At 40.3% G+C, this 27517-nt stretch overlaps 4 protein-coding genes across 5 annotated transcripts; 1 reads left to right on the plus strand and 3 right to left on the minus strand.

Annotated features, from left to right (window-relative positions):
- Window positions 1-625: 625 nt before the first annotated feature.
- Window positions 626-6410, minus strand: LOC121192603 (sentrin-specific protease 3-like). The gene is made up of 10 exons (XM_041054344.1): window positions 6254-6410; window positions 4671-5481; window positions 4462-4567; window positions 4126-4273; window positions 3435-3482; window positions 2542-2619; window positions 1643-1780; window positions 1428-1511; window positions 1231-1281; window positions 626-1131 (listed from the first exon to the last, which is right to left on the minus strand). The coding sequence occupies exons 2-10, from the start codon at window positions 5479-5481 to the stop codon at window positions 1015-1017; spliced, it is 1581 nt and encodes a 526-aa protein (XP_040910278.1). The 5' UTR covers window positions 6254-6410; the 3' UTR covers window positions 626-1014.
- A 1707-nt stretch (window positions 6411-8117) lies between these two features.
- ahsg2 (alpha-2-HS-glycoprotein 2) lies at window positions 8118-10826 on the plus strand. Its single transcript, XM_041055415.1, has 7 exons — window positions 8118-8384; window positions 9003-9113; window positions 9256-9337; window positions 9437-9591; window positions 9702-9797; window positions 9990-10061; window positions 10163-10826. Exons 1-7 carry the CDS (start codon window positions 8187-8189, stop codon window positions 10580-10582), a joined length of 1134 nt encoding a protein of 377 aa, XP_040911349.1. The 5' UTR covers window positions 8118-8186; the 3' UTR covers window positions 10583-10826.
- Window positions 10827-13089: 2263 nt separating this feature from the next.
- On the minus strand, window positions 13090-18281 carry LOC121193055 (protein piccolo-like). The gene is made up of 7 exons (XM_041055174.1): window positions 17945-18281; window positions 17590-17772; window positions 17346-17467; window positions 17092-17257; window positions 16295-16410; window positions 13215-16217; window positions 13090-13128 (listed from the first exon to the last, which is right to left on the minus strand). Exons 1-7 carry the CDS (start codon window positions 18219-18221, stop codon window positions 13090-13092), a joined length of 3906 nt encoding a protein of 1301 aa, XP_040911108.1. The 5' UTR covers window positions 18222-18281.
- A 2763-nt stretch (window positions 18282-21044) lies between these two features.
- LOC121193551 (profilin-2-like) lies at window positions 21045-25600 on the minus strand. 2 transcript variants are annotated; one of them, XM_041055904.1, is made up of 3 exons: window positions 25271-25597; window positions 23402-23594; window positions 21045-21324 (listed from the first exon to the last, which is right to left on the minus strand). In XM_041055904.1, exons 1-3 carry the CDS (start codon window positions 25397-25399, stop codon window positions 21227-21229), a joined length of 420 nt encoding a protein of 139 aa, XP_040911838.1. In that variant the 5' UTR covers window positions 25400-25597; the 3' UTR covers window positions 21045-21226. The 2 variants fall into 2 exon arrangements, with proteins under 2 accessions (XP_040911838.1, XP_040911839.1); XM_041055905.1 differs by lacking the exon at window positions 21045-21324 and adding an exon at window positions 21331-21638 and having other exon boundaries at window positions 25271-25600.
- Between the last annotated feature and the right edge of the window lie 1917 nt (window positions 25601-27517).

Raw genomic sequence — 27517 nt, forward strand, 5'->3', positions numbered from 1 at the left:
AATAATCACCCCAGTTACAGTAGGGCTTCGCACGAATTTCGTGCTCGTGCCCTAGTAATAATAATAAGAATCATACCAATACCAATAGGGCTTCGCACAAGTTTTCGTGCTTGGGCCCTAATAATTTTCTCAGCAACCATGAGGCTAAATTCTAAAAGTTGTTCCCTTAATATGAAACATGCATGAGTTCACAAGACCAGAAGAGACAGGAAATTTCATTATATCTAGTGTACTGAGAAGGTCAGTAATAGAAATGTCTGTTGTGAACTGATTTATTTGGTCATGAATATTACATATTGTACCATATTTATTACAGTATATTAGTGCATTTTATCTGGTTATCATACTGAAAACCACACATTTGAGTTTTTCTTGTACCAAAAAATTTTCACCTTTTTTTCTGAAGCACTGTTATCTAATTTAGTGTATATTTTATAACTGTTCAGGGACACACTCACATACAGTTGTAATGTGCAGGAGATTAATAAAATACATGTATAAATCTAGGAAATAATGTATTTACAAAAACATATGTAACCTGAAATAAATGAATAAAGAATATTCAGCATGCAGTGCATACAGCACCTGGTCTGTAAGGTGAAAAAATAAAATAAACTTTGTGAAATGTTTGGAAAGGGTTTGATTTTATTTGAAACATTATATACATACTTCTATTGTGCAACAAACATCAGGTAAACTATAACGCAAAATATCGCCAACTACAAGTCGACAACGATAGATGAGACTTTAAAAAAAAGTCAAATAAGGTGTACAGAGATTTTAAACGCTAAAAAAGTAACACGGATATGGACCATGACAGACTAGATCCATTTCAATAGGCAGTCGATTCAGTAATTCAATAAGGCTCTGTTGGTACACTGTATGATGTGTAAAATTTGCACTAACAGTATCGTAAGTCTGTGAGCAGCACAGACACAGCTTGGACTGCTGATCTCATATCTGAATCAGAAGCAGCACGTATCATCAGCAATACATACAACTCTGAGTTACTCATCAGCTCTCTTCATGGAGCTTATAGTCGCAGAGCTCTTTGTAGATTCTCTTACGTATATTTGGTATGTCCTCCTGTGAAAACTGCAGGGGTTTTGATAGAGCAAGGCGTCTAGAGTACTGATAAGGAGAGAAAAAGAGAGGTATAATGTAATGAGTGAACAGATTAAAAAAAAAAGGAAACAATAATGACTGAAGTCATGAATGCTAAACAGTTACCTCCAAGACAAAAACTCCACAGTCATTTTTATTGGTCTGTTGTGGGATTTTCTGTGAACAGGCAGCAGGGGGAGACAAGACATCGTGTCAGTGAGTTTGCTGGGCAAATCTCCTGCAGGTGATGATGCTTACAGCCTGCACCAGGCCTCAGACACCAGCTTCCCTCATTTCAGGACAAAACATCAATGTCTGCCTACCTCATCAAATGACACTGCCCAACCATTTTCAAAAGCTGTTTGCTGCTTCTCCTTTGCTTCTGTCATCAAGTATTTCAGGATGTTCTATTTTAAGCAAAGCATAAAATATACACTAAGTTCTTTGAATACAGACTTATGATTACTTCAAGAAGAGTGACTGAAATGTTTATGTATATTGTTAGAGTGACAAAAATTTACACAAAATTTGTTATTACCCTTGCGACCTTCTGGAGTGCGTTCCCTTGAGAGTCATATAGGCAGATCTTTTTCTTGACAAAGTCAGCAGTCACCAGACACCAATGAACCTCCAGGTGGATTGGCACTAATAGCAAACTCTTAGAAAACAAATCCACCTGTGCAAGAGAGATCTTAAGTAGGGATGGGGCCGATCTGATCCAGTATCGATTTCCGATACCAATATAATTCACGATCAGAAATTTCCGATCCAACCTGCAGAGATTTCCGATCCATGAACCATTTCTGTGCTGTAATGTTGTCTGCTGAAATTACTCCACAAGTGATTCCCTGCGGGCTGCTTTGCTAACTGGCTGCAAAATGTGGAATGGATTTCCTGAACGGAGGCGCGTCTCAGTGTGACACTGAGTAATGAGACACCTCGCCATTCACACAAACGATAAACCAAAGCGGGACACCATAACAGGTAAGTCATACAGGTAATTCACACACCAACAACATATTACTCACAGACTTATGTCCCTTCTAGGTACAGCAGGAAGAAAATGAACCGTGAGTGAGCTTCTGGCCCTCGGGATGTTTAAGATTTGAAAAACCTTGATTTGTTGCTGCTACAAGAGCCAGTATACTTAATTTGTGCTGATCAGATCAAGTAGCCCTTTTTATTTCTATTTTATTTGGAGAGGGGTAGTCTAAAAGAACGTTACCCTTTATGGGTATCTCTTCGGCAGATATCCAAATTCAGGTATCGGGATTGGATCGGAAGTGAAAAAATGTGGATCGGTGCATCCGTAATCTTAAATCACTGTCATCTCATAATAATCTGATGATGAAGACTTAAAAGTTCATTTGCTCTTTTTTTTTGCAAATATATGTTATAAACACAGACAAATCACAGAACTTCCATCTTAGACCTTACCTGCTTTGTCCACCTCTTAACACCTTCATATCCTTTAGTCATGAGCTGCCGGTGGAAGAAACTGTTGAGAAAATGGACCTAAGAGTGAAGACAGAAGGAAATAAAAAGTTACAAAACTACAATTATAAAACAAGGAAGATTTATAAACATGTCTGTGCAGGTTTGTGTGTTTGCATTTGTTTAAAAAATATTCTTGTCAACTGTCATTGTCTTAAAGTTCTTCAAGAGCTGTATATACATGAGATCAAGAAATAGGACAATTCTCTGAGTGTGACGCAGTCAAGCTTATAGGCAAATACTGTGATTAATTAAAGGAATAGTTCAACATTTTGGGAAATAAACACTGGGTTGCCTGGAAGCCTTACAGTGAGGACAAGATTCCTACAGAGGTCCCTGTACCTGACCAAGAAATAATCTCCTGCAAAATAACAAAATGTAATTTTTACTCTTTAGTTTTTATATGGATTTCACAAACAATATATAACTTTTTTTGTACTTTTATACTCATGTTACTTATGTTATTTTTATCCTTATTTTTATGGTAGTTTATTTTTTCTTGTACCATATTGTGGTTTTCCTTCTCTACCTCTACTGTGATCTTCTGAGCTAGTGCAACATAATCTCCTTCCTAATACGTACCTGAACGTAGAGGGAATGACAATAAAGTTCTCGGAATCGGAATCAGAATCATGTTAATTAGTTTCCTTCAGAGATGCTGCTAGGCAGATTTTTTTTTGTTGGACTGAGCCACCTTAGCTGTTTCCCCGTTATCAAGTCTGTATGCTAAGCTCAGCCAACTACCGGTTGCAGTAGCTGCACATTTAACATACAGACATTAGAATCTAAAAGAAAATATTCTAGCATCTTAGACTGTGTACATAGCATTAGATTACCTTGTGACGGGCAGATTCCACAATCAGTTCTCCGTACATGTTCATGACCTAAAGCAGAAACAAACAAATTTATATACAGTTGGAAGCAAAGGTTTGTTCACTCCCAGGCAAATGTTTAAGTTAGTTGTTTAAATGAAAAGAAGGGAATACGACCCCTGATGATTCTCTGACTCCTCAAACTGTGTGGTAATACTCAACAAACCATGGGCTCCTTTTAAGCAACTGACCGAGGATCTGAACATGGAGCTAACTGATGCCTACAAAGCAGGGAAAGGCTATAAAAAGATATCTAAGTGCTTCCAGCTTGAAGTTTTAACTGTTCAAAATGTCATCAAGAAATGGAAGTTAGGGGGACTGTGGAACTCAAGACAGGATCTGGAAGGCGAAGAAAGATAAAACTGCACATCTGCTGGGCAGAAAGATAAAAGTTTAACTGACAAAAGAGTGATGGTGCACCGTCCACTGTGCAGATAAAGTTAGAAATTTAGGCCACAATCACCAAAACTTAAAGAAAAACTTAAAAAAAAAAGCAGCGTTCGTTGAAAAGCAGCGTTTAAGCATGTGGGTGAAAATATCCTACTTTGTGGTTGTGTGGCAGCCAATGGCACAGGAAACATTGTACAGATAAAGAGAAGAATGGATTCAACTAAATATCAGTAAATTCTGGAAATCTGGTGTGTTAGATAATAACCTGGTCGTTGAGCCAGTTCTGATCTGCCAGTGTCGACAAATCATCCAGCGTCAGTGTGTGTTTCTTGTAGACCACCTGGAAGGAGGGAACAGGTTTCTGAACAGTCGCAGCTCTGTATCTGGTAACCTCTGAGAAGATGACATTTTTCCTGCAGAGGTTGGAAAACATAAAAACAATTGGTCCAAGAATAAAATCATTTCATTTCAATGTGACTGCTCCACCGGCAAACACACGACCTTTAAAACACTGCACCTAAAAAAGTCCAGAAAACTTCCATGCAAATAGAGAGAATCATATGACTCAACATGACTGAAGGACAGTCAAATTTAGATTTACCTGTCACTGAAATCAGTGTTAAACGTCCTCTTCAGGTGTGCCAACACGTCTCTCTTTTGTAGCGGGATGAAACTTCCATATATCCGGTAGAAGTTATCAAGGAAGTCTAGAGAAACATGGAAACATTGTAATCTCAAACAGCTATGAAAGACTAAAACGTAAAGCCAAAAATAGAGGTACAAAAATGATAAATGTGAAATAAGATCTACCATGAATGTCCTTAGTCAGTGCTTTAAGACTGACATCAGGTTGGGAGAACTTTTTACAGGTGAATCTCTCAGTGTCAGTATCTCTGTCTGGAAGCTGGTCCCGAAATAGAGTGACAGTAGTATGTTGCCCTGATTGGCAGTTGACTTCGAGCCTTTGAGGTAGTATCATTGCCCTTGGTACCTTAAACCTTGTAATCCCTCCACATGCTTCACCATCTGCACTCAGCGGGGGTTTTAAAGTATGAGAACGTTTTGAAGAAGTTTCAGTTTCAGCAGTATCACAGAACTGTCCGAAGGTTTCTGCTCTTTGAGCAGACGTGGCTTGAGTGATGGCACCCGCAGCAACATCTGTGTCTGTAACCTGCTTCTGCAACGAGCTGGAGGCAGTGCAAGTTTCTGACAGACTGATGGATTCATGTGGCTCCAGCAGGCAATCCTGCCCTCTACGTGTGTCCTCTGATGCTCCATCATCGCATCCAAGTGGTGACACAACAGCTGAAGTTCTGGCTTCCGAGTTTTCTATGTTTAGTGTGTGGTACGTTGGAACTTTCCTGTTATTCTTCTGTGATTGCACTTTTAAACTGAGGCAGCTGCCGGAGCCAGAGCTGATCCCCCAAGCTCTCTTCTTTGCTCTGAAAATCCCAAAACTGCATTTCTCTCTCCGCTTCCTCCACATCCAAAGCTGTAATTTGCAGCACAAGCGTCTCTTGGCTCGCCTGGACAGATGAGAAACTCCCTTGACTGAAGACATGAACTCCTTCCTCCTCTTGAGGTAATTTGCTTTGCTCTGCTGGCTCTGTGTTCGGTTCATCTGGGAGAGATGGACAGAGGGTCACATGAGAACACAGAGTTGCAGGTGTCCTTACAGCGGTGGAAATGGCAGGTGTGAGTCAGAAAGCTCATATGAAGCAGTGCTGAATCTGGACTTTATTTTGTATTCTTTGTGACAAAAATATAATCAGTTTCCACACCATGATCCACTACCTCTAATGCCTGCTTCAGGTGTAATTATCAGTAATACACAGTCTGAGCATCTGCTGCAATACAGGATGGATGGGTTGTTACATGCAGAGCTCCCAAACGTGTTCATCTCACTTTTTTAAAAAGTTACAAAACGTTTTTTTCTGAATTTTGATGAGCTTTCATTGTTATACATGAAGGTTATGGCTGAACAATACAGTGGTTAACTAGACAGTGGTGGAATGTAATTGAACTCAGAACTTGAGTTTGAATGCAGGACTTCTGGTTTTTTATAACCTTGTATTGCTACTTTATAAGTAAGAGCTTCAAACAACCTAAAGCATTTTCAGAAGATGTCAAAGCTGTGCACAGCAGTGCAAGACCTTACTACGAGTCCCACAGAGTCCCACAAGGCAAAGTTAAAAAACTATAACTAAAACTCGACTTCCTCCAGCCTGTCACACCACAGATGGCTCGCGGTTTGGACCAGCCTGGCTTAGTATCTTCTCGACAAGTGTTTCCAAGCAAAGCCCCCCGGCTAAACTAGCTAACATAGCTCGGTTTACAGACACTGGAAAACGGGGAGGGAGGGAGGGGAGTGAGACATGAACACTGTGCCTCACCGTTACTGCCTCGTTTGCCTCATTGAAACCTCGGAGCGGAAATGAGCTCTTGCCTGATAAACGCCTTCCATGTCTACCTTCTGGAGAATTTATGTACTTTCTGACCGGCTAAACCTGCGGGGCTCTCAGCAGCATGTATACAAACCGCTGCACACTGGGAGCGTCGCGTGTGGAATGCGTCATCATGGCGCCGACCAATCAGATTTTAATAAGAACGAGGAGCGGATTCAGGACAATAAACAAAAAATAAATCACTTTCCAAACCAGAGGTACGAAGTGCTTTACTTTAAAAAAAACATGGAATAAAAATAATAAACGGACAGCCCAAAGTATAATAATAAATAATGAATTTTACACGTGAATTTTAAACAACATAAATAATCAAAACCATTTCAACATTAGATAAAATTGAGATTTAATAATTTCCCTGACTGAGATTCTCAGGCAGGGAGTACCAGAGCTGAGGGGCCCTAACAGCAAAGGCCCAGTCACCTTTAGTGACAAGTGGAGACTTAGGGCTCTGACAGAAGATCTCAAACAGTGATCAAGCTCATAGGGAGTTTAAAAACAAGTAGTAGAATCTTACAATCAATTCTGTAACTCACAGGTAAGGGTGAAGGGCAGCAAGATTCTTTCAGAAAGTATTTAAAGCCAGACAGCAGTGCCTTTGGATGTTTGGCATTGGAGCTGGAACTGTTTGTTGTTGTGTTCACTTGAAATATTCAGTTCTTTCATTTTCTGCTTTTTCTGAATTAGTGTTTTCTTACCGGGAGCCAAAAGTATTTGGCATCTTCTCAGTTTTAAATCTGACTATGCTACACTCAAAACTTAATGTAGAAGCAAACAAACAGCTTGTATTTATTTATGAAAACTGCCATTTGGTCCTTCATGTTGAACTTGCAAATAAGTCCTAATTAAGCCATGGAGGAAGAGTGTTGAGGATGTTTTTTTCTCCACTGTTTTCTTCCTGTTTTCTTCTAATTTATCATTTATAACCAGGACATGTGGGATTAAAATCAGTAGAATTAGTGTCATAAAAATCAATGTTAAACATCCACTACAGATGTCTTAATGCTTCACTCTTTTGCAGTGTGATGCAACTTCCATGTAGAGAAGTCATAGTGGAATTCTAGGGAGATTTAAATAACACTGCCGTGAGAGAAAAAGCCTCTATGAAAAAAAACTTCTGGACAATACAACAATGCAATAAAAAAGATAATGAGAAAAACAGAGTTGTCGGTGCTCTATTTCTGACGTCTGTTTGAAACAAACTGCTTTTTACTAGTAATCCTCTCATCAGTGTCTCTGTTTGTAGCCTGGTCCTGACCTGGAGTGACACAAGTGTATTGTGCAGTCCAATGCAGAGCAAACATGTGGGCGGCAGCAAAAAGTGCCAAACATCCTCTCTGATGAACTGTCATTGAGCAAGGAACTGAATCACTGCAGACAGTGGGGCCCTGTTCTGTGGCTGATCACTCTCACTGACCTCTGTGGACAGCCAGAGATGGTTACACAATACAGGTGTTCGAACATAAAGCTCCTCACACATTTTTATATTTAATTCAAGGAACATTTTTGCCTGATTGGCGTTGGGGGGGGGGGGGGGGGGCAGCCATCAAATGATAGAGATGTTTGCAGATGTCTCACTAAAAAAAAAAAAAAAAATTAAGAAAAAAGAAAAGGACAGTGAAATATCACTGATTTAAACTCTAAACTTGACTTTGTCAACTTACATTTGTTTTGGCAGCAGTCCTAAGACAGAGTCCAACCCACGTGTGACGCAGAGTCAGGAGGGATGATGATTGTGTTTAACTTGGCTCTGTTTTCCCGTTTAAAGTACAGGATATATACACCACACACTGCATGAGTTCTGCCTCTCCTCCTTATCCTTATTTGCTCCACTGCTCCGGTACCTCTTGCATCTCTCAGAGAAATGAACCTACTGAGCATCACTGTGGTTCTGGGACTACTGGTGGGGGCATGGGCTCAGGTCAATGTGAGACGGCCTCTGTGTGACTCCCCTGAGGCAGAGGAGGCTGCTCTGGTGGCACAGGATTACCTCAATGGTCAGCACACTCACGGCTACAAGTATGCACTGAATAGGATCGAGGATATTAAGATCCTCTCCAAGGTAAGTCAGCAAGTAGATGCTAGTGCAGTTATAGGCAGAGACACACAGGTAGTGACCTGTTTTTCTATCAGCTTGGAGGTGGGAACATAAAATGTTCTACACAACAAAAAATTTCATATGTACATTTCATCTATACCACTGGACAATATGATCACATACTTGTGATTAAAATGTGAACTGTATCAAGAATGTGCGACTGAATTAAGCTGACAGGAGAAGAAATGTGGTAAAAAAAAAAAAAAAACATATATAACAAATGGCTAAAACATAAAGCTATTGCAAGTAAAACGGAATAATTTCAGAAAAAGCACATTTTGTTATAAATACCTCCTCACTTCCCTTAGTTGTTGCTCATCTTAAATAGAATATATTCTTTCTTTCTTTCTGTCTTTCCATTGTGTTATTTGATGCTGTCAGCACCCAAATTGAGACATGATCCATTCAAGAATATTCAGTTGTTGCTTGATCCCTCTGCATGCATACGTTTCAGAAAAGATTAGCTCTGTTTTTCAGTGTCAGAAACTACATATACATGTTCATCCATGCAAATATGAAGACAATTTTTTTTTCTCTGATGAAAGAAGAAGATAAATAGTGTTTGATTTTATGTCTCCTTAGCCTGATGGAGATGACACGTATGTCCTGGAAATCGACCTGCTGGAGACAGAGTGTCATGTGTTGGACCCCACACCTGTTGCCAACTGCACAGTCAGACCCAAAGCAAAGACGGTGAGACTGCACAGCAAGATACCTGATACCTGAGCTACAGAAATTCAACAAACTATAAAGATGATAATTTTAGGATATCACTGGAATAGAACAGAAGATTGTTATGCTGTTTGGACTGATCTGATTCTTTGTCTTCAATCAGGCAGTGGAAGGAGACTGTGACGTGGTGCTGAAGAAGGTTGGAGGAGCTCTGACTGTCACCGCATTCAAGTGTAAAACAGAGGGTAAAACTTCCTGATTACTCACTAAACCATATGAACACACACACTTACAACCCTACACACAAAAACTTGCGTGTGTCTTTTTTGTTTACTGACATACAGAATCGAAAGAGGATCTGTGCTTGGGCTGTTCAACCCTCCTTCCCCTAAATGATACTGCAGCGCTGGACTTTGTCCATGCCTCTCTGGCAACCTTTAACAACATTACTGTGAATGAATCTTACGCTGTTCTGGAGGTTGGAAGGGTGTCATCACAGGTGGGCTTAAGCATAATCTGTTCAGATGAAGTGCAAGAATTTTACAGGATTTAATGCACCTGCACATTTAATTAGTGTCTCTCAGTACACCAATACTTCCTTTGTTTCAGATTGTGTCTGGTGGCCCAAGATACTCAGCAGAATTTATCATAGTTGAGGCTAATTGCACTGATGACAGCTGTGTGCCCCTGAATGACCCCCTGGCTGTAAGTATGCAAATGCATCAATTTTGTTTGCCACAAGAACAGCCTATTTTTGAAAGAAATGGGGGAATAGTTCTCTAAATTATTACTGGAATGGTGTATTTTATACATCTCTTTAGACCTGATGATAAGGTAATCGAAAAAGACAGGGATATGACAAGCTCCCCTTTAAAAACTTTTTCTTTTCCTTACCAGGAACGTGGTATTTGCATTGCTGAAGGAGTTCAAACTGCTCTCACAGTGGACTGCAAGATGTTTGCTGTTCTGGTAAAATACTGTTTCACTCCTCGATATTATTTTTTGATGGCCATTAATATGTCTTGAAGTTTAACATGCATAAGCCTCTCTTGATGCATATGATTTTTCAGGCACCTGCTATAGATGCCAACAACACTGTAGCTGCTGCTCCTGCCTTGCCACCACTGGTCCATGTACACGCAGGCAGCCTGTCACACAAGCACGGTCTAAGACACCATAGGCTGACCTCTCACCACGACCCTCATCTAAGTGGCCTCCTGTCGGCAGAATCAGCCGAGTCAACTGAAACTGTACCTGTAGTAGTAGTGGTCGATGCTGCTGCAACTGCTGTACCTGCTGCTGATCCCGCTCCAGCTGCTGACCCTGCATCAGCCTCAGATGCCTCAACCAGCAGGGAGGTCCCTGTTTTTGTGTTTAAGAGAGATGTAGCTGCTGCACCAGCCCCTCCAGCAGGTGACACCCCTGCGGCTCAAACAGAACCTGTTCTTCTTGTGCCAGTATGCCCAGGAAGGATCAGATTCTTCGACTAAACAGGTCCCACAGACTCTCTATATTTGCTGCCTTTGGCTACACTAGTGCTAGCGTAATTTTAATTGACACATGAAGATGTGCTGGGGTAGACAGATGTAATACTATTACATTTCCTGCAAAGGAGGAATAATCCATTGTTTGAAATTGTCAGTGGAGCATAATGTATTGTAAAACAGCTCTTGAAATATCTGTAAAATGCATTATAAAGATTTCATGTTGCTGAATAAATCTCTCAAGTCCAAACTTTTTGTGTGCTTACTTTTTGGTCATCACATTCTTTAATATGAACTGAAACACGTGGCCATTGAAGGACTGAGAGTCATGTAAGGCAAAGCGCCTTACATGACATGACAGGTTTGAGGAGGACACACTGATAACCCCTCTATACAGAACTTTCAATGAACCAAATGCATTTAATCATTCATGCCACATCTTTAAGGGCGATTGCAAAACACAGTGCTGTTTGCTGATCATGTTGACCCATGCCAATGACATTCCCGTGAACCCACTGACATTTCTACTAATACAGCCGCTGCAAAAGAGTATCTGTTACTTACGTTTTGTCCTTCATGGCACAAGAGTTCAAAACAGTTTAGCATTTCAAACACTATTTTACTGACATATTAAAGACTGTTCCGGGCTCTTCTGCTGCCAGGAAAAATATATTGCTCAGGTGGATTGATAATACCATGCACCTACAAATGTGAGATGGCATAAGCTGATATGTCATAGGATAATCCAACGTACAAATTTAAAAGTAAATTGGATGATTGTTTAAGAGCTGGACATCTTACTTTAGATACGCTTAGAAAAGACCTCGAAATATTGTATGAAATGGGATGATCAATTGTAGTGATGAAAACTGGCAAACTGCGCACACTGGGCAAACTCCAGATGTGTATATATAGTTATACAATTCAGGTGTCCACCTCCAGAGGAGGTAAAACACATGCCCACATTTGAATATTCCCACCACTATGTTTCACGGTGGTATCATTTTCTCTCCTGTTCATCTCCTTGAATACACCTTTATGTTACTGCCAAGAGTTTGGCCTTGTTTCCCCCTCTTGCCTCTCGTCCTCTGAGACCACTACAAGTCATCTTTCTTTTGACACTACTTGTGCTGATTGGAGTTTTGCATTCTTTATTTATCAAATTCTGCATTTGTGATGAAGCCCATGCTTTTCTGTCTCTCAGGGAACTAAGCGTGATGTATTGATCTTCTAATGGTGTGGTCACTTTTGGTCTGCCTGATGGTGCCTTGGAGTCTAAGACTTCCATACAGTGCCCCTTCAGAAGCTTTTAGCCATGATTTGATGCTGAGAAAGCCCCTCTTTGCTTAGAATAACAATTTGACTTCTGACACTTTCACTCCTGATGTTCTGATGCCATTTTTCCTACTATCACCTGTAATTTGCTGCTGAAACAGTAATGACGTGCTGGAAACTTGATGCACGACCTTATAACATTTGAAAGAGCCTCTGATGAGACAATCAAATCCACCTGAGTGTCGTCTGAACACATGCCTCAATGGAAGGCGGACAATTCAAGCAAATCTGTCTGTTGAGATAGTTTATTCCTTATACCTATGTAGTAAATTGTATCTAATTTAGTTTTGAATTTAAATTTAAGTTTTTAAAATGCACATGTAAATACACAAATGTCTTGGTGGTGGATGAGTTTGAATGTGAAAACCACTGAATTGTCCCTGACGTATGCATTTCAAGTCAAAGCAAATCAAAAGTGATCCAGTTTAGTCCACACTGACTGCTGTTGTTCTTACTGAAGGGTTTAAAAAAAAAAGAGGACTCAGTATTGAGAAATGCCTTTTAGCAGTTGTAGAAAAACTAACATCCAAAGGTCAGGTTGTAGGAGCAGTTCATGGGTTAGAAAACACATTTAAGTATCTGGTAGGCACTAAATATAAGTAATTAGACCAAATTAGACATTTTTTGCTAGACCCAACAGTCAAGAAAAAAAAACATTATACCTTTTACCATTTTAGGCTATAAATATAAAATACTGTGTGAAACAGTGAAACGTTAAAGTTTCAAAGAATTTAAAATTTCAAGAGCAGGTGCAAAGATTTTAGGGCTGCACGCACAGAGGCCACTGTTGATGAATGGGTAAATCTTACTAAGTGTATTTACATGAATGGGTCAATGTTCAGTAAGCACCAGTTCATGGTAAAGCAAAATAAGCAAAACAAATAAGTTCAACAAGGGCAATGCACCTTTTGGGTCTAAAAAGCGGATATAATGCCAACAAGTACTGACTAAACCATCAACTTTGAAATTAGCTTAAAAGGGAAAAAAGCCGTTCTTTACTGCCGATGCCAAAAGAGATACTGATGTCTGTAGCAAATCTTTTACACCCATTTTACAGATTTTGTTCGCCAGACACTTGCAGACAAAAACTAATTCCAATCTTCTGGGAGGAAAAAAGCCAGCTCAGGTTCTGTTTTCATTTTTTTAATTATTGACACTAAAGGCAACTCATTTCTGCTTCAGATTTCCACCCTCTCCATGGATGGGTTGATTCCATCCTGTAAGAGATAAGAACATTAGTTCAAAAGACTTCAAGACATTTTCTTAAAATAAAAAAAATAAAAAATAACAACACACCATTTGCCTGGTGGTCTGCTGCAGAGCTCGATCGTTGAAATGCCTTTCCAGGAACGTGGGCTGGAATCCTTCGGTGGGTGCCTAGAGGTGTAATGGGCTTCCACATATCTTTCAATGACTCAGGGAATTCAGGCCTTAAATGTACTGCACTAACAGAAGGGTCCTGGGGCAAAGGCACAAAATGAGGGTGATCCGAAGCAAAGGCATGCAATGTCAAACTTTCTGATTTATCACCAGGTCTCGGCATGTAGTCGATATTACCAGGTAAAGGACCGGACATTTCCCCCTGCCATTTGGGATGCAGGGGTTTTAAATTCTGAGAATGTGATGGTTTACGGCTGTGAGGTTTAGCAACATTTTGTGACAGGAAGTTTGTGTCACGAACCAGATCTCTGAAAGGCAAAGGAGAGTCATCAAAACTGTTAAGCTCCCTACCTGGCAGGCCATGCTTTAGCAGCACAAAACTCTTTGGCTCAGAAGAGGGATGGTCAGTCTGTTCATGTTGGGTGGACTTCTCTGAGCCACTCAAAAACACCTGTGGTTGTGAGGAGTTATCAGCAGGAGCTTGATCGTCTTGAAGCATGTAGTAAGGGACCATAACATGTTTGAGTTCACTTTGGACTTTAGAATGTGTCAGCCTTTCAGATTCTTTGTGTGGCTTTGTGTTTGATGGCTGTAGGTTCTTGGCTCTCCATTCACGTTGCTGGTTTGGTACATGCTCCTGTTGCTGATATTGGCTGAGATAAGACATGAATTTAGGCCCAGAGGGATTGTTCATGTCCCCAGGTGACAGTTTGCTCATTTGCTGCTCTGGGGACTGTATGTAATACGGCTCATATTGCACCACTGGAGCCTGAGGATTGGACGGAACATTGTAGTGAGCTGCTGATTGGCTTTGCGGTAAATTTTGTACTTTCTCGTTTTGTGGTAGAAATGGCCATTTAGGATATAGTGAATTGGGTATAAAATAGGGATAAACTGGTGGTTCAGGACTTGTAGGCTTCCTGATAGTACTTCTCGTTTGTTCAGCAGGGTTGCCATCTGGTGGCAGGAGATATGGCTGCTTTTCATTTGCAGGTGGGAGGGGCTGCAGTGAAATGGGTGCATAGGTGAAAGCTTGTGCTGTTGCTTCAGTTGGCTCTTGAGGAAGGGGAGCGGTGCCCAAGCCATAACCGAACCCAAACTGTGCCAGTGAAGGAAGGAATGACAGTTGCGGATAGACTGGAGTATCTTTACTGCCACGTCCAGCTGGAACAATATGATGGTGATGTTGATGAAAAGCAATTTGTGGACAGCAATTAGAAAATCCAGATGGGCAAAACTGAGGGCAGTACAAAGGGGGCATATATGGAGGGGCTGGTTGAGGGCCTTGTGGGACTATACCACCAGTAGCAGGTTGTGTGATGGCAACCTGTTGTGGCTGCAGCATGGAGGTAGTAGGGGGTAATGTTATAGGCTGAGGGTGCTGGGGCTGCTGTGGGTAGAACAGGTTAAAACCGTTATAGATCTGGCCATCTGGTGGTGTGACACCTGGAGGCTGCTCACTTGGGACAGGCTTTCCAGTGGGTGTTTTAGCACCATTTGTTCCAGCACCTGGTATCTTTGATGGTTGTTGTGGGTGAGAAGGTTTATGCACTGGCTTCTCAGCTGGCTGTTTTTCAGGCTCTGGCTGCAGGTAGAAGTAGTAGGGGTAGGGCATTGGATGCACTTGACCCCAAGGGGCTTCAGGTTGTTGGACAGAGGCCAGATGTTTACCTGGGTCTGGCTGAGGATAGAGAGGGTAGGGATATTGGTGTACCTGACCTCGCGGGTCTTCAGGCTGTGGTGGCCCTTTGCTCTCTGGAGCTGGTTTGCTGGGTGACAAGTGTCCAGGGACTTGGGGTTTAGATATTTCGGGTTGCAATGGACTAGGAAGTTGTTGTATTTGGCCCTTTGGAGCTGGTGTAGGGGTTTGCTGTGTGGGTGGCAACTGTGTCTGATAAGGACCTTGAGGCAAAAACGGAGGGTAAAATGGATATTGGTAGAATGGCGGGTAAATTTGTCCCTGAGGTTTCTGAGGAACTGTGGGTTCTGGTGGCACAGTCTTTTCAGGTAATGGTTTTTCAGGAGATGGCTGTTCTACTTGGGAATATCCAGAAGCTGGTGGTTGAGGGTAAATATAAAATGGAATAAAGGGTTTCTGTTCTTGGCCCCCAGGCTGGCTTGCAGGTGGTCCTAAAGGTTTCTGAGGGGGTCCAGATGAGGGGATAAATGGATATGGAAGTACATGTTGATCCCACTTATGTGGCGGTGGTTTAGTTACTGGTGCCTGGGTAGAGGGAGTTTCAGGTTTAGGTAATTTAGGATAATACGGAAAAGGGTAGTAAGGTAGCTGCCTTTGGCCCTGGGTGGCTTGAATAAATGGGGGAGATGTAGGTTTAGGTTTCAGTTCAGGCCTGAGTGCAGGAGGCACATCAGGGCTAAGGGGCTTCAAATAGTATGGATAAGTGTAAAAAGGGCCATTCACTTTACGATTAGGTGGTTGGGTGGCTGGGGGCTGCACAGGAGGTTCTTTTTCAACAGGCACTTTTTCAGGTTGGACTGGCCATTGGTAAAATGGAATGAGTGGCTGGGGCACTTGTCCCTCAGGGGCCACTGGCAGATTTGAAGGATAGACAGTTTGCTGGGATTGCAGTTCATTTTTCTTAGTTACAGGAAATGGGAGTGTCTGTACAGTAGGTGGAGCTTTTGTGACTTGATAAGGGTAGAAATAATGGGGGTAAAAAGGATAGTAAGGTAACTGAGGTTGAATGATATCCTTTGGCCGTTCGTCTGGTTTCTTGCTAAGTACCTCTGGATACTGAGGAAAACCTGGGGCCTGGGGAACAGCAGACTGACGACTTGGGGTTTCAGCTGGCTGTTTTGGACCCTTTGCAGGAACTTTTGTGGTTTCAGATTGAGCTTCTGACAGTGATGGACATGAAATCTTAGTTTCTCCTTCTCCAGCCAGTTCAAGGGTGTACATGCCATCCTGGAACAAAATGTTTATAGGTTACACTAAACAGTTTTATAAAGAGTGGAAATTTTTACAAAGAAATAGTACTGTACCTTTGCCTCCAGGCAGGGTGCATAGTGAACAGAGATGACTACACCCTCAGGATGTTCAATTACACTGAACCCACATCTGGGTGCAGCCTTCATCAGTGGCTCCCAGTTACCATTCACTGTGAAGGAAAAATATATTAATTCTATGCACACTTTACACAAAACAAAATTAATCATATCAGCAGGAAGCTATAAAAAAAAAAAGACTCCAAATAAATCACTGAAAAAATGAAACACATCAATGCCTCAAACCAATTCCCACAGCCAGGACCTACTATACTGCTACACTGACTATAAAGCTGAGTGAGTTTAGGCCCGTCATTTAAGGATAAGAAAATTAGACAAAATTATGGGCATAGCACTACTTGCAGGCATTATGGAATTCAAAGTAAAAATTACAATAACAACTAAATAAAAGAGATTAGAGTACAAGTTGGGACAGACAAGACAGTTCATAAACCAACCGCATAATAAACTTATATCTCAGACCTCTGGAATAAGTTATTGTTTTCCAGAACAACTTAATGTCATTACTCAGCCAACATTTTGCTGTATCACTGTCTGTAATGTGCTGTGTGGAATAGCAGGAAAAGCAAAGATGGCACTTAAATTATGACAGCAGTAGACAAGCACACGCGCGCACACACACAAAACACAAAGGCCCTGGCATGACTAAACATTTAGCAATAAAAATGTCAGTGAGAAAGGTTCACAGGGCAGTGCAGCAGACATGTTATGCCTCTACTAAGCTTTAGAAATTCTCATTTAAAAAAAAAAAAAAAATAAGAGCAAAAACGTACAATTTACTTTAATTTTAGAGACAGACACCGTCCATTCTGTTTTCACAACCATGCCCTTAGCATGGCAGGTGACCATCGGAGGGTTAGGTGAAGACGGCCTCATCACAGGGCACGACATCCTCACTGGTACTCCCCACCAGCGCAATGGGAGAACATAGCTGTCCTCCTGAAACCAGCAATAAAAAAAAAAAAGTCACAGGGGTGCACATGTAAATGCTTCAAGTGCGCAGTGCTTTCAGAATAAAGTATCCCACCTCAAGAGCAACAAAGCAACCATCATAGGGCGCAACTAAGACCAAATCTCTCCGTGTTGACCTGATGGTGTAACCACAGCTTGGTGGCAACTTTGACAGAGGAAGAGGAGACAGGCGACTTCCTGAGGGATTCAATTTAACAGAAAATAGGAATTCAAATAATTACATAAAACTGCTCTGCATACTTTAAATGTTGTAGTAAATGGTAGTAAATGCATGACCCCGCTGGAAAGTGAAAACTTACCCCTGTCCACAAAGAACAGAGATCCAGGGGTAGAAGCAGCATCCTGGACTTGAAGCTTCATGGAGTCTCCTGTACATTCAACCTTTGGTTCCATTTTAAGGAGACGTTCCACTGTTGCATCGTCTGGCCACGGTTTTAAAAATTCTTCATGCTGCCCTTTAGGTTGCTTGAGCTCTGGCCAGCCTATTAAAAACAAGGATTTGTCTAAGTTAAATATATAAAAACAATGCCATTATATAACTGTTTTAACAATGATGCACACAGATTCAGTTAAAAGCCTACAGGTCAAACAGGTCAACAGTCTTAAAAGTGATGATAAATTTTTGTAGTCTATTTTGTGCACAACTTTACATACCCATATCTGCTTGATAATCACTGTCAATATCCAGGAGGTTCTTTGTGGTCTTGGTTCCTTTGTGTTTAGCACCTTGCAGAGGATTTTGCCCAACGTAGAGTCTACCATGGCGCAGACCACTCCCTTTACTTTGACCTTGGCTAAGCGTCGAGTTTTCTCTTGATTTATCCAGTGCCTTGAGCCTCGTCAGTGTGGCACAACGGCAAAACGAACTAACAACCACAAAAAGTCCTAAACACAGTAAAATCCTACCGACCCCGCTCTCACTACACGCCATTGGAACGAAGAAAAAGCACCGCACGCAGGCAGATTGCCTCAGCAGTGTGCCGCAAACGCACCACTCTCCTCCGCGCAGGTAGTTTTAACGGTTGAGTGCGTGAGGTCTAGTCCTAATTAAGGCTAATCAAACACGTGACTGCTACGGGTGTTATCAATCGTGCAGGTGAGGGAGGGGCGTGAACAAGGTACCTGTCTAAAACGTAGTCTCGAAATCTTAACAGTAAAATGCAGGTTGAAAAATGTAAAACAAACATTTTATGATTAAACTCTTTTTATGAAGCCTATTTGTCTGTAAAGTTTTTTTTTCTTTTATCTGTTAAGATTTCCCAAGATGATGATGTGTCTTATGCACAACTAAGAGAAATACCTTCAGTACCAGACAGGAGCAGGTTTTATTCAAACAGAAATGAGAAAAGCTTAGCAAAGGCAATCTATTGGAATCAGAAAGTCAGGCTCAGACCCAGGTCATCTCATTTTAGATTCTAGTGGGCATCCTAAGTTTCCCAAGAAACCAAATATATGACATCTTCAAGCAGATACAGAATATAAATGATAGTGTTGGTCAGAAGAATAACCTTAAAGCTACACGGGAAATAAAAAGGGGAACAACTGTAGAAGGTTTATTTTTATGTGGTTTTAAAGGGGTAAAAACAGCCCATTAATGAAAGCCAGAAGCTTATTCCTTTGGTTTTATCAACATGTCTTCTTTCCTTTGGTCTGATCAAGAACTTTCATGAAAGCCAAAAGTCAGATTAGTATGTACATTTTATTTTGATAGTAAAAAGTTTTTCTTCTCATTTATATACTGAACCCAAAAGTTAAAGAGAACTTTTGCTCAATTGTGCTTCCTAACTATGAGAAAGAGCTTATGTTCAACACTTCTTGTTTGAATTGTCAGACATCACTGGAGTAGGCAGACCCCCTCCAATGTAATTCATTCAATTACAGCCTTCAGCCCAATAACATTTAGTTGATCTTCTTCCAGCTTTCTGCAAAGAAACAGTTTGTTGGTCTAATTTTTCTGGGATTCAGCAGCTGAGAGAACATCTACATCCCCTGACACTGAAGATTCTCTCATTAGAGAACAGTGGAATCTATTAGTTCAATAATTAATAGACTATGAGTGGTGCTTTTCTGATTGAGCATACATAACAAGATCTATACCATTTTAACAGAAGTATGCACTGTTCCTTATGCAGTGCATGATTAATTAACTCTTCAATCAGTCTACATTCAAACGTGTACTCAAAAGGCAACAGACAGGACATATTGGCATTACCTCTGGTTGGAATAACTTTTATTTGATCTGTCTGTAAACAAGATGTCCCATCAATTCATGGCATTTGAAATAGCAGATTTTGTGGCAGAAGGAATTTTCCATCTCAAGAAAAAAAAAAAGACAAAATATTGCAAACGTATTTTTCTGTCGTTTAATTCTGTACATATTCCACAAAGTCTGGAGATTACTGATGCCAAAATATCCCTTAGGAAAGTGCCATTAAAAGTTACTTCTTGCTGGGGCAGCAGTTAAAAATCCAACTTGTAGTAGCAACAGATCAGATCGATTTTATGGCACAGAATACACAGTTATTCTCAGAAAATTTTCACAAGACAACTTACAAATGTTCTTATTCCAACCAACACCATTTTCAATATGTTTAGTGTACACAGCATCATTTTTTCTTTTAAATATACTTCTAAGTACCATACTATGACAATTTGTGAATACACCTTTGATGACTAAAGCACAAGGCAAATAATTCCAAGGTGTTGGAGCCCAACAGCCTGGATTTACAGTCAAAATGCATTCATACTGTAGTAAAATGACATTGCCGTTTCATTGGTTAATGGACATGAAGTTAGCAACAAATCAGTTAGTGATGAAAAGTTTAAGTAGTGTTGTCTAAAGAAGCAGTTAAATGTTTTACAGTCATCTGAAGTTGTCTTAATGATTTACAGTCAACAGTGATGCCAACAATCATCCATCAGAACAAGCTGAAGTAATTCTGATAATCCTCTTATACTGACAATTGGTCCAAAGGGGGGGGGATAACTTCACATGAGTGTGTAGTGATTCACAGCAAAATGTACAAATTGCAGGAGCTGACTGACAAATGTCCGAGCTGTCACGGAAGTGGAATGTCCACTGAGACTCCAGGATGTGCGGAAGTATCGTGACAATATCTTGAGGACCTCAGCAATGTCGACCTTTACACTACACTCAAACAACAGCCCAACACCACATCATTAACTTTTAAGACCACATTCAGGTACGACAGCAAAAGCGTGTGACGGAGGGTAAAAGAAGTTGTGCCTGAGGGCGGCGAATCGGTACACACATACAGGACTTTGTCAGAGGAAATGTGTCATTTCTTTAACGGAGGCTATGAAGAACCTGAAGATGGAGGCAGATGAGAAGATGGTTTTGGCTGGAATATCACACTGGGACAGAGAGAAGACAGAGCTGGGATCTGTATGCTTAAGAGGGGTAAAGCATGCAACTTTTAAATGCCCACATGCTGATGAAAAATAAGAATAATAATAATAATAATAACCTGGCATATTTTAGTAATGCTCAAAAAAGCATAACTACACAAACTGTCACCACCATTACATGTGTACTTCCCCTTGGAATATGAGGCAGTTGCTAAGTGAACGTTATACAAGGCGAGTCCAAATTTGTTTAACACGTTTATTACACTTTTTTGCACACTCTTTTGGTTTTTGAACATTTCAAAGAACATGCCATTACTGTAGTGCCAAAAACATGAGAAGTACAATGTTAAAGTGGGAAAGGTTTTTTTCTTTTAAAAAAAAAAAAAAAAAAAAAAAAAAAAAAAGGTAGAGAGAAAGGGTGGGGGGAGTTTAGCAAACAAAAGGCTGTATATAAAAGTAGACTGGGGAGGAAGTAACATTGTATGCCATCTAATCCTGGAAGTAGTGTCGACACAATGCGGTGAGTGGGAGTGAGCTGCTAAGTTGATGGATGGGTGGAGAGGTTGCTTAATATCCAGACTTCCTCAGGTAGTCAGCCATTGCATGTGCTTTCTTGTTAAGATTTCCACCATGGACCGCCTCCTTTCCCATGACTAAAACCAATACTGGAGCACACAAGGAAAAAAAGAGAAATGAACAAAATTGAAGAGTCTCCCCCCTACAGGATGAAGGGGGGAACAAAGGTGACACAGTATCTTACCACTCTTCATTGCTATTAAAAGTTTCCAAGACATTTGACTGCTTGCAGGAGAAATCTTAACAGCAATATTTCTTTTCTCTTCTTTTTGTCCCTCAATTTTATCTAAGTGAGCTTGAAAACATTAAAACCCTGAATCCCTCAAGTATTTTGCCATTGAGTAAGCCTTCTTATTCAATCCGCCTCCATGGACCCCTTCTTTGCCCATTACAAGAACCAAAACTGAAAGAGAAGAGATAGAAAAAAGGGACAGTTAAGAAAAGTAAAAAGGTAAAGGAAAGGCATTCCAAGTAATAAGTATCATCACCTGAAGTGTAGTAGTTCAGGGATATTCGACTGTGTGCCATACAGGTTTTCCTTTGCTATCAACTGATGCAATGTGCTGTCCATAAATACATTACTGACTGTTGATGCCGAGGGTTCAGTGTTAGTGTTAGGACTAGTGTTTTGTTTTTGCTTTTAAATAGGAATAGTCAATGAGTGTATAAATGGACAATGTCCCACACAGTCCTGATCCTCTATAGCACATGGCTGAATATCACCAGTGAGTTTTTGTGTTTTTGTTTTGGTAATAAAAAGCAGAGAGAAGATCCGTGCACTTGATTTTACAAAGAAAACATTTGTCGCACAGACTGGCTCATTCTGCTAAATCAAGACATGACTAGGAAGATATATGCAAGAGATTAATGAAGGTGCAGTTTATCTTCTGTAGAGACTGAAGCATCTCACTGCACTTGTTGTTAACACTTCATTTAACTACCCTTTACAAAAGTACAACATGCAGAGCAGGAGGGTGACAGGTGGAAAAAAAAAAACAGAAAAGGGAGGAATGTTGGGAAAATTAAACTAAAACAGAGTTTGGTTTTGATTGCAATCAGTGTTTCCCTTTTTAAAATTTGGCAGCACACTCAGGTAATTTTTTTCCTGAATGAGGAGAAAATTTATTAAGAAATCTACCAGACTTGTGATTTTGGTGAGCAAATGTATAGACTAAAATGTCTTGTGAATACAAAGCTATGTTGTAGCCAATTAGTCTTAGATGTCAGTCTCCCAATAAATGTTGTCAATCTTATCAACCTGTGAGAAACACTGGAGCAATTTGAGACATTGAAGGCCACAAAGGCAAACAGACTGGAGTAGGCAAACCATGGCTTACATGAGGCTTATGATGAAAATCATCATTAAGTAAATGTATTGTCATTTTAACTTCACAAGTTTGATTCTATAAGTTTTTTGCCTGAGAGCATCTGGGGCCTGACTCTGGGGCCGGTTTTTACAAAAGCAATCTGTGAGCACTGCTTCCATACAGACCACAAATCGGTGCAACAGAGCTGCGGTGATAGACAGAAAATTAACAAGCATTTCAACTAACGATCCTTTTCTAGCCGATTCCTTTCTTGGTTAATCATTTGTCAATAAAAATGTTAGAAAACAGTGAAACAGCCCAAAAAGATGCTTTCAAATGTCACATACTGTCTGACAAACAGCCCAAAAATCTAAAGCTACTCATGAATAACAACAAAAAGCATCAAAATTTGACATTTAAGAAGTAAATGCTCTGCTTTTTTGCTTTGAAAAAGTTAGTAAAAAGATTATTCAGTTATAAAAATAGCTGCAGATTAATTTTCTGTCAATCAGCTAACTGACTCAGCTCACAATCTCAATGACTCTGGTCACGATCACAATGTTTGTCACTTACATTAAGCAAATAAATGTGTGAGTCTTACAGGGCTCTTTCTCATGTTTGGTTCAAAACTCTAGCATATATTTTGATTATCCAAACATGTCAAAAGCAACAGGAGAGGAAATGATCTTATGTTGCAGATTTCATAAATTGGGCCCCTGATTTTCAGTCAGGCATTGTGTGAGGTAGCTCTCATACCCATGTGACATCTTAACAATATTAAACAATATGGTGTCTTAACCCATAAAGGAGTATTTTAATAGCTGTGATGTAGAGAACTATTTTCAAACTACATGTTTACCTTTTCCAGCTCTTCCCACAGAGATATTGTATGTAGGTTCTCCTCCTTGGCTCTTTGTCCTGATGTCCATTGTCCAGTCCCCGTCATCATGGAGGCTATCTCTGAGGACCGAACACTTCTTTGAGCCCAGAGTGAGACCGCTGGTGTAAAAGGTCTCCCTGTCCTTACCGATAAGGACATCAATTTCTTGAGACTGAAAAACACGCAAAACCACAGCATTGGGACAATTTCAGTCAGACACAGATTTGATAAATATGCTTTCAGTTACACGACCAACATAATTCATCCAACTATGAAATGCACAATGTATATAACAAGTACATCAATTAACTAAAAAGAAAGACTTTTGACTTTTTGGGGAACTCAAAAAGTTCCCCAAAAAGTCAAAAGGGCACTACTTTGTTTAGGTATAAAAGTAAAAAAAGCCATCAGTATAATGGCATTGTAATAGCAACATATAGTCATGCTACGCAGCCATGTTCATAAAGGCCTCTTCACTTTTGTACCTCTGTGGTGTCCCTCGGCTTTAATGGGAATTAATGTCCTTTTTTGTGGACACTTCCTGTCAGTATATCAGGAGCTTTGTGTTATATTACTGTCAAATCCAAGAAGCATTTAATTTCATTTTTAAGAGTCAAATTTCCAACTACAGTTGAAGGGATCAAGATCAATAGTCAATGATTCAATAGGCAAGTGTAGAAAATCTATCAGCAACAATTTCAATAATTGTTTCAGTATAAGGGTAAAACAATTAGTTGATTCAGTTATTGCCAGAAAATTCACTGGCAATTATTTTGATTCATTGTTTTAATTATTTTATGGGGGAAAACAAACATCAGGATTTTGCTGCCTCTCTTCTCCATATATGACAGTAAAATGAATATGTTCAGACTTGGTTGATCTGTTACACTGATCATATGTCATTGTTCTCTGATATTTTATAAAAACTGATTAACCAAGAAATAAATCAGCAAATTAACAGATCATTTAAATTGTTGTAAGCTGCAGTCTTATTCCAAAAATCAGTAAAACTGCTATCCTGGCACCAGAATTCCAGCCTGGGAATAAGAGAGAGGAGGTTTGTGAATAAAACCTGGAAACATGCAGATGTATTGATAACGGTATCACAATTTCTGTCCCTTAACACCCCCCATCCCGCACCCAGGCAGTAACAACAGCTTGCAATCTTTGCCTGCAGTAAGGAGCGGAAGTAAAGTGACGTCCATGCACCCGTTAGCTTACATGCCGTCCCTCTTAATGAATTAAAAAAAAAACAAAAAAAAACATGTACACACATTGTCATTGCCATCAAAAAATTATACATGCATTATTACATATTAATATGAGAATAAGACAGGTTCATCGTAGGCTGACCAAACGTAAGCCAGAGGCAGCCTTTTTAACCACAGGCAGCCGGTAAAGCTGCAGCTTAACGTTTTCTAATCAAAGCGTCCGTGCACACAAAAGCATGCACGCTCCCTCAAGTCAGACACCGTCTACTCGCTGGTTTTAAATTAGCGTCAGGTTCATTGAGCAATGTACTGAAATGGCTGATTACTGTTCGTCAACTGCAACTAACTGGTTTATATCTTTATGGTACGTGCAAGCCTTAATGAGCGAAGTCTTATCTGATCCACACGAGGTCTAATCCCGCATCGTTTCCTTAGCAGGAAATAGCCGAGACAGGCCACCGATGAGCTAGCTAGCCCGCTAAGCTAGCACGATACCGTTAGCTTGCTAGTCATTTAGATCCTGCGAGGTAACGGTTTTAGCGCTATTCAGTCTGGTGAGCGTCTGCGTGGGTGATACATAGCAACACTGTCAAACGGAGCCACACTTTCACTCTAATTACTTTTTTTTCACTCTTACCGTGATATTGTTGAAAGTACCACCGGCATGTGCTGCCCAAACATATTTGGCGTCCGTATACCCAACAATGGCGCTATCCTGACAGCTGCCATCGGCCATCAGGTTTTCCACGTAGCTTTGCCAAGACATATTCAAGAAATCGATGCAATATAAAAATCCCTACAGCTTTAGAGGCAAGCTGGCCAAACGAGAGACAGCCAAATTGGAAGAAAGCCTACAGGCGAATTTAGAATCTCCAATCTAACCCGCACTTCGACGTTAACCAACGTCAAGGCTGGGGCAGCAAAGAAAGCCAGGGCAGTGAGGCAGCGGCTGGGTGTAGTCCGTATCAGATCACTCCGCACAATGAGCTCCCCGGCGCTTTTATGGCAGCAGGCGGCGGAATAAAGAGGGACTTATCAGCTCAGCCAGGAGTCAACTGTCTGAGGGAATGCCGGGGTACACATAGAGGCGGGTGGGGATTTACTGATTGAATCATTTAGTCATTCATTCTTTCATTCACTGAACCTGTTTTCGTGTTGTAGGAATAACATGACAAAGAGCGTCACATCAGACAGTTCAGTGTGTGTGTGGCTGAGGACAGCAGCAGATACCGGCGGCGCATACAGAAAACAGCAGGTCCTCATGTGCATGTGGCTGGATGGATCCCAAAATTATTTACTCACTTTCATGAAATCCCCACTTAAACTGTATTTGTGAAGCCTGGTTAGAAGTTCCCCACCGATGGCTGCTGATGAAACATTCTCTCCTGCTAAATCTGAGTTACTCATAAGTTATTTAAGAGACACAAAATGTTTAGGCTATACATTTTATTATAAGGATAGATGGTGATATGTTTCGAAAGTCTCTTACAGAAAATGACACATTATTATTGTTTGTGGTCTAACCTAAACATCCCTACCTCAATTCTGTATTAGAAACACAAACAAAAAGAATATATGTTCAAAGCCATATAATATTAATGTCCTAATCTGTTGTAATAACTGCTTTATATATAATGCTTTATATAATGTTTTATGTTATTCATTAATGTGTGTTATTCATCTTTAATGTGCAATCCCAGTTTGAACCAAAGGGTTATCATTTAATACTTTTTAGATACTGCATTTTAATAAGGTCAAAAGAAAATAATGATTTCTTCACACTACACTTCATCTCATGCTACTGTGGAGACATTTGGTGTGCTGCTCAAGAGAAATCTTTCAGCCCATTTTTATCTAGTCAAAACCAGGAATGAAACGAGGCACCTTAGCAAGTCAGAGTATAGGCTCCCTTCCTATATATTATGATTATATCTTAGAATATTATGATTATATCTTCTATTCAGGTCAGATTAAATGATAAAAACAAATGGTCATTTTACTATAATCCCTGACCAAAGAGATTTTGCCAGTAGTGTAGATCTGTCATTGTGCAGTGAAGTACCCTGCAAGCTGGACCCAGTGCGCACGGAGTTCCCCTGTTATTCCGTATTCTGTGTCACTTTACCTTTTACCGGATGTTGTGCTTCCCACAGCAGCATAAAGTTCAAATAGATTTTCATCAATCATCATTACTATTTATTTGTGTGAAATGGCTCAATATTACCAGAAGCAGCCCTACCAATTGGGTTTATGCAGCTAAGTATATGTCAAAATTCCTTCAAGAAAACAATTAATTTAATATTTGGTACACTGTTCAAGTGTTCAGGTTTTCCCAGTGTGTAACGCCTCTGCAAGTTCCATAAAAGCTCAATGCAAATAACAGACCTGCATTATAAAAATGTAAAGCTACATGTTTCATTGTTTTCACAATAGGACTTCAACTGATTGAAAGGTTAGACATGTAGAAGAGATGTGAACCACCACAGAAAACGAAACAGAGACTGTGAGCAGCCTCATTTGCAGAACTAGATCAGTCCTCTGCAAATTCACCCCATGACACGTGATGGAACTATATGACTTGAGGTGATGAATCCATGCATAAAGTGTATAATGTTACTTCTAATGAGCATATAGAATGGTACTTTTTTGACCATATTGTTGGTTCAACCATTTTGTGGCTGTTTACATGTTCCTCTTATTTATTTTGGAGAACAGTGATCATCAGTGACAGACTAGTACAATTGTCTGAATTTGCATTGTATGGACAATTTTCTGAGTAACTGTCATAAAACAATGATATTAAGGGACATAAGCCAACCTAGATGGTAGCCAGTTCAAGGTTCATCCAAAATAACCAAAAAAGGAAAAAGAAGTATGACACCCT

This window comes from Toxotes jaculatrix, chromosome 14 (assembly GCF_017976425.1).
Source record: "Toxotes jaculatrix isolate fToxJac2 chromosome 14, fToxJac2.pri, whole genome shotgun sequence".
NCBI lineage: Eukaryota > Metazoa > Chordata > Actinopteri > Toxotidae > Toxotes > Toxotes jaculatrix.

Coding starts and splice junctions, on each gene's coding strand:
- LOC121193055 (XM_041055174.1), bottom strand. CDS start 18,221: ATGGCGTGTAGTGAGAGCGGGGTCGGTAGGATTTTACTGTGTTTAGGA. Junction 17,258..17,345: donor GTTGCTTTGTTGCTCTTGAG/GTGGGATACTTT, acceptor TGCTGGTTTCAG/GAGGACAGCTATGTTCTCCC. Junction 16,411..17,091: donor CTCTAAAATTAAAGTAAATT/GTACGTTTTTGC, acceptor TTTCCTTCACAG/TGAATGGTAACTGGGAGCCA.
- LOC121192603 (XM_041054344.1), bottom strand. CDS start 5,481: ATGAACCGAACACAGAGCCAGCAGAGCAAAGCAAATTACCTCAAGAGG. Junction 4,274..4,461: donor AACACTGATTTCAGTGACAG/GTAAATCTAAAT, acceptor CAACCTCTGCAG/GAAAAATGTCATCTTCTCAG. Junction 1,132..1,230: donor GTGGAGTTTTTGTCTTGGAG/GTAACTGTTTAG, acceptor TCTCCTTATCAG/TACTCTAGACGCCTTGCTCT.
- ahsg2 (XM_041055415.1), top strand. CDS start 8,187: ATGAACCTACTGAGCATCACTGTGGTTCTGGGACTACTGGTGGGGGCA. Junction 9,798..9,989: donor CCCTGAATGACCCCCTGGCT/GTAAGTATGCAA, acceptor TTTCCTTACCAG/GAACGTGGTATTTGCATTGC. Junction 10,062..10,162: donor GCAAGATGTTTGCTGTTCTG/GTAAAATACTGT, acceptor ATGATTTTTCAG/GCACCTGCTATAGATGCCAA.
- LOC121193551 (XM_041055904.1), bottom strand. CDS start 25,399: ATGTCTTGGCAAAGCTACGTGGAAAACCTGATGGCCGATGGCAGCTGT. Junction 23,595..25,270: donor GTACTTTCAACAATATCACG/GTAAGAGTGAAA, acceptor CGTGTTTTTCAG/TCTCAAGAAATTGATGTCCT. Junction 21,325..23,401: donor TGTGGGAAGAGCTGGAAAAG/GTAAACATGTAG, acceptor TGTGTGCTCCAG/TATTGGTTTTAGTCATGGGA.